The sequence below is a fragment of the Hemicordylus capensis genome, chromosome 2, assembly GCF_027244095.1.
Source record: "Hemicordylus capensis ecotype Gifberg chromosome 2, rHemCap1.1.pri, whole genome shotgun sequence".
Taxonomy (NCBI): domain Eukaryota; kingdom Metazoa; phylum Chordata; class Lepidosauria; order Squamata; family Cordylidae; genus Hemicordylus; species Hemicordylus capensis.
The window spans coordinates 83,399,404-83,413,328 of NC_069658.1; the positions used below are offsets into that span (position 1 = coordinate 83,399,404).

General features: G+C 42.1%; 1 protein-coding gene across 5 annotated transcripts in view; it reads right to left on the reverse strand.

Moving 5' to 3' along the window:
• Window positions 1–781: 781 nt before the first annotated feature.
• ZNF608 (zinc finger protein 608) overlaps window positions 782–13,925 on the reverse strand; it is a 145,412-nt gene continuing 132,268 nt past the window's right edge. For 4 of the 5 annotated variants that reach the window (XM_053293533.1, XM_053293532.1, XM_053293530.1 and 1 more), the window contains 6 exons: window positions 10,963–13,387; window positions 6,880–7,297; window positions 6,206–6,378; window positions 4,606–4,759; window positions 2,470–2,551; window positions 782–1,767 (listed from right to left, as the gene is read on the reverse strand). In XM_053293533.1, coding sequence (XP_053149508.1) covers window positions 1,761–1,767; window positions 2,470–2,551; window positions 4,606–4,759; window positions 6,206–6,378; window positions 6,880–7,297; window positions 10,963–13,387 — 3,259 coding nt within the window. In that variant the 3' untranslated portion in view covers window positions 782–1,760. Of the gene's footprint in view, window positions 1,768–2,465; window positions 2,552–4,605; window positions 4,760–6,205; window positions 6,379–6,879; window positions 7,298–10,962; window positions 13,388–13,925 lie in introns of those variants that run through there. The other variant, XM_053293534.1, reaches the window with a different exon arrangement.

A 13,925-nucleotide genomic window follows, 5' to 3' on the forward strand; every position in this document is an offset into this window, starting at 1 on the left:
CCATTTTTGGAAGGGCGGTATAGAAATCAAATAAATAAATAAATGAATAAATAATATAATCCGTAGATTATGTCTGGTTGCCCTTGTGATAGGAGATTCTTGTGTTCTTAGATTCTGTCAGTGGCTACCCACTCCTCAACATGCCACCAAGAAAGATCTTTCAATTTGTCTGCTTTGTATATTTATTTTGTTAGCTGCCTTGCGTTATTTCGTTAGAAAAGCATGATATACAAATAATAAAGAAGAAGTTCTATAGACCAAAAAACCAAAACAAAATACCTCTGCTATGGCAACTACTACCACTACCACCACTACAAAATGAGCCAGTGTAGTGTAGTGGTTAGGGTGCTGGACTAGGACCAGGGAGACCCGAGTTCAAATCCCCATTCAGCCATGTTACTAGCTGGGTGACTCTGGGCCAGTCACTTCTCTCTCAGCCTAACCTACTTCACAGGGTTGTTATGAGGAGAAACTTAAGTATGTAGTACACCGCTCTGGACTCCTTGGAGGAAGAGCGGGATATACATGTAAAAATAAATAAATAATAAATGTTGATATTAGGGCAGTTCATAAACTATAGGCACCTGCAAGTAATGACAAGCACGTTTTACCCAGTTTCCGTCCCCTGCTTTGGAACAAGGTAGAAAGAAAAACCATGCTACCAGTTGGAACTTCGCTTGTGATCAAGCCCCCACTTCCGACCTTAATTCAGGTCAAAATTCTCATGAGCACACGAGAGAGTGCTCAATACTTTCAAAATCAGCCATGCGACACCAGAAAGTACAAAAACAGCTTTTTTTTTTAATTCTGATTGCCAAATTATTTAAGGCAGGTATAAAAATGAAAGCATTCAATATACATTTTACATAAAATAAACTAGATTACAGCATAAAACAAGTAACCAGGCAATGGCATTAAAGTCTCTCTTCTAAAACGGGATAATTGTAAACATTAAAAAAAAGACTGCAGGACTATTCAAGTAATAGAACAATCACAGACGTCTTCTGGTATGCAGGCTATTGGGTTATTTGCCATTCAAGATTATAAAAAGGACATTTCCTTATTCACAGATGATCATTATTTTCCCATTTAAAACCTATACATTATGTACAACACAGTTTTTGTGGTACTGGCAACCCCATGCCTTCCAAATGTATATTCTTCACAATACACAATACAATGAAACAGTTAATACAGTAACATTTTACACTGATGCATCTTAATAGGAGCCACCAAATAGACATCTAAATTGTACCAAAGTGTCATCGTCGTCATCACAGTTAGCCTCTAATGAGGGTTGTGGGCAATATTAGAAGGGTATGCAAGGTTCAGGCACACAGATACATAACATTAGTTATTTACAGATAGGAAAACAGAAAAAAGAGAAAAGGAACAAACAACCTTTTGTGGTTAACGCTTTCTAAACAAGACAAATACACTTCTTTTCATTTACTTTGTGGTTTACAACTTAGCAGCAGACCCTTTGTGCGAGCCTGATTACTGATACAAAAAAAGTAAAGAATATATATATATTTATATTTATATATATATAAGCATATATATATATATAAAAACAGAAGTCTAAATACAGCAACATTTGTTACTCTGTGATAAAAATCTGAAATTTACAAAAATGAAATGACTGGTTTTTGCCTGCCATTAAGGCATTTCAAATTAACACCATGGAACTGATGTCTGTAATAAAGCGCTTGGTTTTTTCATGTGATCCAGTCACATGACAAGGTACATTTCCAAATTTATCATTCTCTGAAAAATAAGAGAGAGAGAAAAGACGGTTATTTACCTCAATGTGCTTTTCAATAATTTACAATAAAAATTCCAGTAAGGTGAAAAAGAAGAAGAAGATCATGAATTATATTGCCGCAACACTGGAAGGGCCACATCATTAAAACCTGCACTGAATTAGTTTGCATTTAATTATATATAAGGTTTCCATTTCCTTTGAAAGGTTGAAAAGTAATCCTATTTAAAAGCAGATAAATTATTTACAAAGAAATGCAGATTGCATGTTATGTGAATTCAAAGTACTGCCCCCATTTTCTACAAAATATATGAAGACATCAGAAAAAAACAAGGACTTTGGGGGCGGGGAGAGAGAGACAGCGTATAAAGCCAACATAAATTGACTTCAAAACAGTATAATTTTTGTCCCCCTAAAGCCCTGCTCTGTGGAGTTCTAAATGACTTGCTTTGACATGATGGGCAAGATAGTACAAATATTTCAAGAGACAATAGTCTGCTTCAGTGATTAATTATCTATGCTATGGTAACAGCTCCAAGGAAAATGTGATAATGGGTAGAATAATGCTGCTATTAACTGAACAAAGCAGCTGCCCTATAAAGACTAAGGTCTATGCAGACCTCCACTCTCAGAACCTACAATTTCCTCCTTCTCCACTCTGTTAAGATGTCTGTATGCATATAATTTAAGGTTTACAGGATACTTACCTTCTTTGTGCAGGAAACATACCAGATGCAGATGCCTGAGCAGCCACCTGCTGAGTGGCAACAAGGGCAGCAGAGGTCAGCCCTGGAGGAAAGGTGAAACAGTATATCTCAGTGGATGTATTTTCTCAGTTTGCTGTACTCCAGAGAGTCTCGACAATAGCTACAGAGCTCCGTTTTAACAAGACATGAATCACAACAGCACTGCTGCACTTTGTGCAGAAGGCATACGTAATTATTCCAGGCAAGCAGAAGGGGGAAAACCTGCCTGCCTGCTCTAACCAGCATGCCTTCTTAAGATTCCACCTAATAGGCATTTTACAAGGGAAGAAGGCATTCCGCCTTATTGTATTCTTTTCCAAGTACCGCACTGCATGGTGCTAAATGGCTTGTATGAATTTCTGAATAGGAAGCTCAGTCGAAATAATAGGCACCAGGAAACAACAAGAATCAAAAGTCACAGTGAGTTACAGCAACGACGTGGTTGCTGCTCGGAACATAATACGTTCATAATAGCTATCATTTTAACGTTTTTCCTTTTGAATGCACATAATGTATCCCATAAGGCGTACAGAACCATTCAATTGCATTTTGAAACAGTCAAGACTTCTAGACAAGAAAGAAAGGTACTGGGTGAACATAATGAATTAACACCATTTAAGCTACAAACTGTATAACATGTCTTTGCTGCTATACAGTGAGAAATCTGTGAGAAAAATAGCCTTTAATATTTTCAGAATACAGGTCCAGAGACTCTTTTCTGTATCTTACTGTGAGCCCATTTGTACCTCCATGATGGTGTGATGAAATAAAAACAATTCAGATTCTGCAGTTGGGAAGAATCTTAGAAAGGGTCCCTTTTTTACTTTTTGCTTTTATTTTAAATGACATGCAAATATTGTTGGCTGTTTTGTATCCATTTGACATAAGTTCACATGGAAATCTGAAATACGTATGTGAACGATATTCTAGAATATGCTACACAATACCATCATGTGCAACTGATAATGCACTATTTGTAGGAAAACACCATGCAAACAATAGAGGGAAATATTTATTTATTTATATTTTTAATGTCACCCTTTATCTGAAGACCCCAAGGAGGTGAACAACATGTATAAAAATAAACAATCATAAAACATCAATAAAAACATCCTGATAATTTAAAAAAAGACACATCTGCAACCTTAGAAAGGTGGCCCTATCCACCCCCTGCACAGTACTTCCAGTGACTGTTGCTGGTGTCTTATTTTATGTTTATTTTTAGAATGTGAGCCCTTTGGGGACAGGGATCCATCTTATTTGTTTGTTATTTCTCTGTGTAAACCGCCCTGAACCATTTTGGAAGGGTGGTGTAGAAATCGAATTAATAAAATAATAATAATAATAATAATAATCAAAGCTCAACTCATTTGGCCAAAAACCTAGATAAAATGGGCAACCTCCTACAAAAGACTGGGAGAGGAAGCTGTGCAGATCTCAGCTGAGAGTTCCATAGCTTGAGAGCTATCACTGAGTCCCTGTTCTGCATGCTTGACAAATGAGCTTCAACTGGTGCCAGTATGCAGAGCAGAGACCTCCCAGCTAGGGATGTGCACAAACTTGTTCAGAGGGAAGCCTGCGTCATGTCAGGCCTCAGAGAGGCCAACTGTGCAAGCATGGCGTCATCCAAAATGGCTACCATGCCTCAGTTCGAAGGCCCGAATGGGCTGAAAAAGTGGCCAAAGGGGCTGCTGGTGGCAATAAGGGAGACCAGCGGGTGGAGGGGAAACCTCCATGGACCCCCCTGCTGCCTCAAGGAACTCCCCCGAAGGGGGTAAGTGACTTAAAAAATAAAATAAAAACAATAACTCGCGAACCCTCCCTGGATTGAACCAGGGGTGGGGGGTTGAGGGGGTGCCGGGCTGAACTGGTCGGGTCGGGTTTGAGTCCAGTCTGGACTCGAACTGAACGGGGCCAGCCGGTTCCATGCACATCCCTTTTGGTCAGTGGTGACCAGAAATCACCACTGACCAGGAAGATCCCCAAGCTAATAACAATTATCATATCCTTTCCCTAAATGTTGCTTATTCAGAATACCAAGTTCACAGAGTAAATCCAACCACTTTAATGGTTCCAAAGCAGGAAGCTTCTGCTCACCTTGAAATGGGTCATATTGACCTGGAATTAGTGGGTAGCCCATTCCAACATGCGTGTGATGATGTGTATGAAGATGTCTCTGGCTAAAGGGAGAATGGCGATCTCGCTCCCTCTCTGCTTCCCTTTCACGCTCAGCTGTAGATTTTTCCACAGGCTGAAAACAAAAAGGTTGTTAAAACAATTAACATATGACACTTAAGTATTCAGTTGATAACAGTCAAAACATTTTGGCTCTTGTTTTTTCAATGATCTTTCTGACTCAGGATTCTTCTGTGTTAGAGCAGATTTCAGCAAAGCACTAGAGGGTTCTCCAGTGTGACACAACTGCTCCCAACTCTTTCTTTTCCCATCAACTCTGCAGACCTGCCTATTTCGCATTCCGCTGATGCCTGGCAGCTCCAATCTGAACCACGGGCAGCTTGTGTCAACTTGCTCTTGGGCTACTCTAATCTACTCTGGGAATAAAACCAGCACTCAGTTGGCTGGAGAAGCAGAAAACCTATTTAACAGAAGGTTATGGTAAGTGGTTTTTGTTTCAGCAGTTAAAGTGTGCTCTGCCTTATTGAAAACCACATAACTGCTTTACATCCTGACAGGGAAGTTGCACAAACCAAGGAAATGTGCAGAAGATAGTGCTGCGTTCCCTCTTCTGCCGTGTTTGTATATATACATTTAGCTCAACTTCCGTGCTGCACTTCAGGTTGGATAAATACAATTTGGAGGGGGGGAAATAAAGCAGAGTACCCAGTTCATATAGGAACTATGAGCATTCAAACTAAATCCCATGCCTTCCTAATCTTGGCTGCTGAATGGCAGCTCAAATTAGTCATGCAACCCAACTTCCTATCTCACAATTCTTAAATAAGACTTTCTTGCTATGGTGCCACATACAGTGCCAACTTTATGTATCTCTGGATTTCCATTTCCATCCTCAATGCCCCCCGCCCCTTATAGATACCCATTACTTCTGCTTTATAACACGAAACCTACACATTTGCTTTTGCAGTTAGTCCCTGATCCGCTGGCCCAGGAACCATCGCACGTTCCATGGACATCACTTCTGATTGGCTGTGCTGTTATCTGAATATCTACATCACTTTCCTTTATGCTACTGCAAATGCAGCAAGAGTTCTGATAAGGGTAGTTAAAAGAGTGTCCCAGGGCTGGAGGTGAGCACTATCGCCATCTCATCATGTAGTCCTTGTCATTTAGGACAGCTGTGCAGAAAAGGGGAACCAGACATTGCCAGGTTCTTCCAGGTGGTAATTCTCTTGGAGGTTATTTACATCAGGCCTGCTGCAGCTTTAGAAACCAGCAGCAGCCACCACAAGCAGAATCCTGATCATTTTGTTTTTCTTTACTGGCATGTAAACTGCTTTGATTAGCCTTGGCCTGAAAGGTTGTATACTACTACTACTAATAGTAATAATAATATAGAGAAGCTTAGCAGGCTGGTGAGAAACAGGGCTTTTTGTGGTGGTATATATGGAACATGCAGAAATCCCACTTCTCCTGCAGAGATATGCCTTCAGATGACCCTCCCAAATCCTAATCTTGCCAATATGTGCAATTCCTTAGCAACCAAAAAAAGATGTCTTACAGCAGGAGACTTGCTGCGGTACTGGTTGGCATGCTGCTGCAACAAATCCAGTGCTTTAGATTCAGTGGTTGATTTTACATTGATGCTAGGACTGGTATTGACTTTTTCCACCTCTTCTCTCCCAGACATCTTCCCATAAACAGGATAATGAAACCCTGGCGAGAGATAGGCTCCTGCAGATAAACAATAAATGCCATATCAAGTTACATTTGGGGAGCAGGCAATTCCAAATGCATTGTATTCAGATGACAAAAGTTGTATTCATACAATGTGATTTCCCACTCTCACCCCAGCTAATTCAGACTAATGAATTTAAGTTATAAAGTGGGTTGAGCTTATAGACATTTCAAACATTTATAGGTACTCTTAGGTGAAAGGAATAGGAACTATAATAGTTCTGACAGTGAATGCTTAGAATATTTTATAGGCAATAAACTATCTGCCTGTGTAATGGCCATAGCAGAATGTCACGGGTTGTAGAAACGATATCTAGGAATGTTGATAGTTCATTTTTTTAAAAAAAAACTGCTTCTGTTAAATCTATTTCACTATCAGAACTTTGAAAACAAATGTCGTCTGTGAAGCTACTAATTTTCTTTTGCTGCTAACAAGCAGTGTCAAAATAGATGGGCCACTGAACTATCTGTGTCCATCAAATTATGTTCAGTACATACCTGGATAGCTGTGCATGAGGACGGGGGATACGGCACGGTATGCAGGATGATTGGGATCATACATCTGTGGGTAAGGGTAAGCGTGCAAGTACTGTATATATGACTGATGCTGAGTCATTGGAGAGGAAACAGCCACTCTAGCTCCCCGTGACTCCTTCCAATTTACAGGAGTCTTTCGATCATCATTTTTTATCTTGTTCTCCTCCAGTGATTGGGAATCAGAACGCTTGATCTCCTTAGGCTCTTCTTTAATGCTGTTTAATGAGACAGGAAGGTTGGAGAACGAGGCTTCCTTATTAGGTGTTTTTCTAGGGCTATCTTCTTTTAACTTCTTTTCACGTTCCAATTCCTCTGTTTTCTGTTGATCAAGATATTTTGGCTGATATACATATTGGTGCCACGTCCTTGTATCTGGGTCCTGATTTGGAGGAGGAGAAAAACATCTATTCAATTCATTATAAATGCACATTCTAAAACAAGGCTGCCCAGCTTTGGCCCTGAGACACAAATAGTCAGGCATTATGAGAGTGTGGTCCAACATCTGCAGGAGGGCTAAAGTTGTGCAATCCTGCCCTAAAAGAAGAATCTTCATGGCACACTGGCTGTAGCCACAATCAAGGTACAGTCTTTCTTTAAATGAACAGCAAACCCTATGCCATGTTACACATAACTTCTGAGACTCCCACAAGTTGCAAATGTTATTTACTGTGCAGCGTAAGAGGCCAATATTTGAGAAAGAAAAATCTAGCCTGTGGCAGGGATGCAGAATTCCACACATTTTGAAGTCATTTGTCGGAGTGGGGCGGGGGGGGGGGGAGCCAATCCCTTTTTTGGAGGGAGCGGGGAGAAAAGATTTGGAAAAGAATGGAAATTTGGGGAAACTGAAATTATGCTACACTTTGTTATCAAAACTAAACTCACTTTAGTACTTAAATAATATGAAATGAATTATAGATAAAATTTATCTAGCAGATAAAATTATAATTTGTTATTTATGACATTTAATAAAATAAAGGTCTTAATCGTATCCAAAACAATATCCAGCATACCATCAACAAAATTTACAAAGCTATTCAGAGTCTGTTCTCACACGCAGATTAAACCAGGTTAGGGAAGCCCAGCCTGGGTTAGGCTATGTGTGAGAACCACTAGGATCAGGCCAGATCCTGATGGGGCAGTGCCACCTAGCCCAGCTTTGTACCCCAGCTTTTAGCCAGGGTTAAGGGTGTGAGCGTGTGATTGATCCCAGCTCCAGGATCGTATGTTCATTCGGGCTGCATCTAGCTCAAGCAATCACAGAGATGGGTGCCTAGAGCACCCAGGGATCCTGTCAATGCACCGTGCTTGTGGCATTGTGGAATATCTGAATGCCAGAATGTGTCATTCTGGCCTCCGGAGCTCTGTGCTGTGTGATCCGGATTGCCTGGGGGCACAGTCTGCACTCCCAGAAACATTTCTGCTATTGCTGGGGGAGGGGGATGAGAATTGGACCAGCCTTTCCCCCACCGCCTGGTGAATGGCACATCAGTGTTAAATATGGAGCTTCAAGAACTACACCAAACATTGCTAAATATATATTAGTTTTTGTCAGCTGGGAAAATAGGAATAAAATACAAGTTTAAAATAAATAACATTGTAGTAAATAAAAAGGTTTTATTACTTGAGCATAGAAACAGGTCATTCACACAATCAAAAACTGTGTTCTACCTAGGTTTGGGAGCTGTGTGTGCTCCCAATTTTTAGTTGTGTGGAAGCAAGATAGGAGAAAAACCTGGGTAGAAGTGATTGGGGCCTTTCACATGATTGTGCGGGCAGGTGGAGGGAAAGCAGGGTTAAGGGTTATCCTGCATACGATCCGGACTGGCCCCAGCTGCAAAGGTTATCCTGCAGATGATCCAGAATGGCCCCAACCACGCTGCTGTGCTCACAGTCGCCATGGGGACAACCGGTGCAGCATTCCAGAGGCTGGTGGAATTCCACAATGCACCACACGACCAGCACGGCGCATTGGGGGATTCCTCCAGGAGACCGGCGCTCTAGGTGCTCATCTCTGTGTCAGCCTTGCTTCCACACATCCAAAAATTGGGGGGACACATTGATCCCAAACCTGGGCAAAACATAATTTCTGATTCTGTGAATGACCTCAAAGAGTGTCTAAGATCCAAGGCACAGCTATTAATTCCATACATTTCAGATGAGGTTAGGCTTATGTTTCTTGTACAACAATTTTCCGACCTTTCCTTATTGCAAACATCTTTTGATATTTTGATCAGTGAGGCTTGCCGTAAGGGGGCTTGTAGGGAGAGCAGGCTTAGCCTGCTCTCCCCGCAAACAATCGAAAGGGAGCCCTGGGCAGCCGGATTGGCTGCCCACACAACTGCTAGCTCTGCCATGGAGCCAGCTGGGGCTGCGGAGATCAGGGGCCGCACGGCCCCTGGAAGTTCCAGGATGCCCTGTGCGAGTGTGCGGGGCATCCTGGAGAGCCTCCTGGTTGGGGGTCTACGCGTGTGTCGCCGTGCCCCACGGCGACACATGATCAAAAAGATGAGGTTAACAGAGCGTTCGCTACATTAACCTCGGCTAAGCGAAAGGGTACCTTGGGAGGTTTGCTGCTGGGAGCCGTGTGGCTCCCGTTGCAGCACACGATTGGCCAAAAGTGGGCTAGGCTCCCTTAGCCCACTTTTGGCCGATCGTGAGAATCGCCTCAATGTCTCTTTGCTGTTTAACAGGGGGAAAGAAAAAAACCAACATCCTCCTGTGCATACCCCAAGCCATGAAGCACACGTATAATAGAATAACTCTTTAGATCCTAGCCAGAACACAGACTTCATTGTTTATCAGAAAGAAACAGTAGTTTTTAAAGTAAAAGCTGAGAAAATAAGCTTATTAAGGATGAAGTAATTCATTTGGCTATTCAATTAAACACTATCCACAATATGTTGAATGGTGGGGGTAGAAACATTTTAAATAAGCAATGGTGACACTGAACTCTTATAGTATATCCTCATCATACACAGCAAGCCTGCAATTCTATGCACACTTAAGTGGATGAAGCCCCAATGATCTCAGTGAGTCTTGCTTTTGAGAAAGTAAGCATAAGTATGGGTTACCAGTGTCACAGTAATTATAGACAAATTACATATCCTGTACCCATATTTATTTGTTTTTATACCCTATTCTGGCCCAGTAAATAACACATAATTGAAAATACTAGCAAATTTTTGCCATTTCCCCCTGGGCCTTCACACCTCTAGGCTACAGAGCCACTTGTGTGGTTTGTGTCCATAGCCAGTTGAACCGCTAATCTTAAAGCTTTTGAAAGCATTTTTTTTTAGTTATACAGACCTCTACAGACACACTCACTATTGATAATGCTCCCATTTCTCCAGACTAAAATAGCAGCACATAAGTCATAAATATTTCAGGAGACAAGGTAAATCAATAAACTTCATAATCTCATTCTAACATTTAGCTGAAACGATGGTAATTTCCATGGTGCTTTGCCCTAAATATCACAGAATATGGCAGCCTAAAGTGGGATCTTTAACAACAAACAAACAAACAAAAGTTCCTAGCCCTACACCTTGAAGGGGGGAAAAGGCCTCTTGCCAGTTTTTGTTAAACAGAGAAATTCTGATTGGAGAGTTCAGTGCATAAGCAGGGCTAGGCTGGATATGACCAAAGGTCTATCAAGTCCAGTATCCTGTTTCACACAATAGCCAAGCAGATTCTTCTGGAAAGATCAGAAATAGGACTCCTCGCTCCCAAACAGTGTTCGAGCCATGGGCACACCCCTACCTCGGATCCCTTCTTTCAATTAAGAAGAGGGAGTCCAGGAGATAATTTAAATAGAGTACTTCTCAGGATTCTGCCACAGAATTTCTGCTTGAGTCTACTGTAGCCTCTGAAGTTATCCTGAGATAAAGAAGCTTGCTTAAAACATAGGTGCACAGTGAAAAAATAGTGGCAAAATCTTGTCTTTGAGAAAGTCAGAAAAAGCACACACTAAACCTGTGTCAAGATCTTTTACTACCTATTATAAATAATCTAAGCTTGAATTGATTTGAGCCTCAATAGTCTCACCTGTTTAAACCTTGTAGTAGGATCTACACCAGTCTGTTTCATGGAATCCATAACAGATTTCATTTCCACAGCCTCCTTTATAAGCTGGTGATTTTCCATTTGCTTTGCTTTGAAGCTATCAGATTGAATCTGTTGCTGATGATTGGAAAGAATCTGTGATTTGCTTGTCTCCTCAGTTTTATTCGAGACCGATGACCCTATTTTTGTGTTGTTTTTACTGGCCTCAGGTGTTGAAGGAGCTTTCGAGATAGTAGCAGAGGGGATGTTTTTCAGCTTGTCATCTTTTCCCAGGTCTTTGAGGGGAAGTTCGCTCTTCCTCTCACAGTCCCTCCCAGTTTGTGCCATTTTCTGTTCTGCTAGTCTCTGGTCCTCATAATATTTTTCATACTGCTGCCTGTAAGCAGGATTAGAAGCCATTAAAGACTTTTGGTCCATGTAAAGTCCATAAGCATACTGGCCATAGTAAAGTGACTGGGCGAGTGCAGGATGCCTCTGAGTTATTACTGACTGGTGCTGAGGCTGCAAGTTAGTGGAACTGGCTTCACTTTTCTTGGACTCTGCTGGCTCTGCCTTCTCTTTCTTCTCAGCCTCTTCCTCTGCCTCCTTTTTGATCTTCATCCCCTGTGTATTATTGCTGTTCCCAGCCACAGGGGTGCTGACCTGCCCAGAGTGCATGTAACTTGGAGAATAATAAGGATCGTAGCCATGGTAATAGGGAGAATGGGAGTCTTTTACTTGAGGTGGTTGTACTGGAGTAGAAGAATGCCCTTTTACAACACTGTCCTTATTAGAAATAATATCTGAAGGAGAGCTGGCCTTTGACCTCATGCCCTCTGACCTGCTGTCAGAACCACCATCGTCTGCAGCATCAGAGATATCAGAGTAAGCAGGACTGTTGGTTTTAGCAGCTGCCCCCTCTGCCCCATTCTGTGTCAACACATGCAGTGGCGCCATAGAAGACTGTCCATTCACCAAAGTGCTGCATTCCATTCTGGAGGCACTCCCTATAGAAGGGCTGGGTGCATTGTCTGTGAAAGTGTAAACCTTATCAGCTTCAGCTTTAATGCTTGCCATCCTGCTCTCTTGAGACTCTGACAGTCCATTAGGTAACACTTCATTCTTGCTGAGATGTTCCTTTAAAAAATGTCCAGAGATCTCTTTCCCAGACCCCTTTGTGTCTTCTAATTTTCCCAGCTTCAAATCCATTTTAGGACTTCCACTCTCTTTACTCTCTTTGTCCTTCAGCTTTCTCTTCTCCTTTTTCTTTTTGTCTTTAAGTAATGTGAGAGCTGGGTTTACAGTGCTTGGCTCTCCCATAATTGTGGGCTTTGGTTGAATAGGTTTTAGTGGAGGGCTCTTTGGTGTCGCCTGCACAACAGTCGTCGTCAGTGAGGGCAATCCTGGGATTGTACCGGTAGTGGTGGTTGTAAAGGCTGCCGTGGGGATAGCTATTAACTGAGGTGGTGTTGGAGCTGGAGCTGGTGCAATGGGCCTGGCAGTTTTAAGCTTAGACAGGTTTTTATCCACCTTGCAGTTACTGGCTTTTTTACCTTTGTCCTTCTCTCCAAGGTTCTTCTTGTCTATTAGTCCTTCAGCCTCCAGTTTGGGCATTTCAGCAGCCAAACTACTATCTGCCACTGAGCAGTTCTCCAAAGTCACTGTCATATTAGAAATGACTGGGAGGTTGCTCAGTTCATTATTCAAGCCTCTCTTCTTGCCAGAATTCTTGCCATTATGAGCCTGCTCCCTTTTCCCCTTTGGTGTCCCAGGGGCACTGAGCGAACATGGAGAAGCCGGTGCCTTCAGTGAATCAAAATGGGATAAACTTGTGCTTGGCTCACTGCATTCAAGTGCCACATTACTGAGCGCTTCTTCACAATCTGAGATTTTGTCTTCACTGTCAGGCTCAAATTCCAGTTTGTTTTCTGGGTCCAAATGTGCATGAGCCTGGTGATACCTCAACCCATTAATGTGCTTGTACTTTTTGTTGCAGTTAGGATGTGGGCAATCAATCAAAACAGGAGAAGAGCAGCCTTGGTCCAAAAAAGTAGTATCTGGTTTCCCCTGGGGAGTGGTTGGAGTGCTTCTAGAATTGGTACGAACACGTTTTCCAGGTTTATTGTCTTCTGAGCTGGAATTCAAGTCTAGTTCCATGGGTGGCTTGTTTTTCCTCTTATTTGTGGACAAGGGGCTGACTTTGACATCCTCCATGGCACAATTTGGGGGAGTCCTGCGGCCACTCGAATTAAGGCTGCCCCGCCTCCCTTTGCCATTGGCACCACCTCTGTTCTTGTTCTGCAGTCCTCTGGACTCTGTAAAACTAACGTCGGTCCCAGGTGCAGCTGCAGCCGCTGCAGACCTTGCGCGTTTTCCTCTGCCTCGACCACCTCGCATTTCCAGGTCACTTGTTGGGGATTCGCAGAACCTGTGTAAATAAAAGCAGGTGTCAGAAACAAGCAATCAAGAAAACACCACAATAAATAATGGGCCAAGTACAAATCAAAACAACATGCAGGCCATACAGAAACATCAATAGCTTCAGTCGCCCTTAAAGAAAAAGAAGCCATCTCCTATACTGTCATCTTCAAAAGATGAAAAGGAGAAGCACAATCTGTGCATATCTGATGCTTATTCTTATTTATTACATATATTTACACTTTACTTCCCAGCAAAAAATGGCCTCCTTAGAGGTTTACAATAGAATAAGATTAACACACACAATATATAAAACAGAAAAATAAAACCAAAACCAAATGACAATATACTGCAACAGAAGGAGGCTGTTCTCATGCGCAGGCAAAACTGGGCTAAGGAAGATAATCCCGGTCTTGCCCGCACGTAAGAACTACCAGGATTGCACCCACTTAAATGAGGTTAAGGGCGCGAGTGCTCCCTTAGCCCTGATTTGTTAATTGTGTGGCAATGTCAGCTGCTTTCAGCCGATGCTCTAACACTCCAGACAG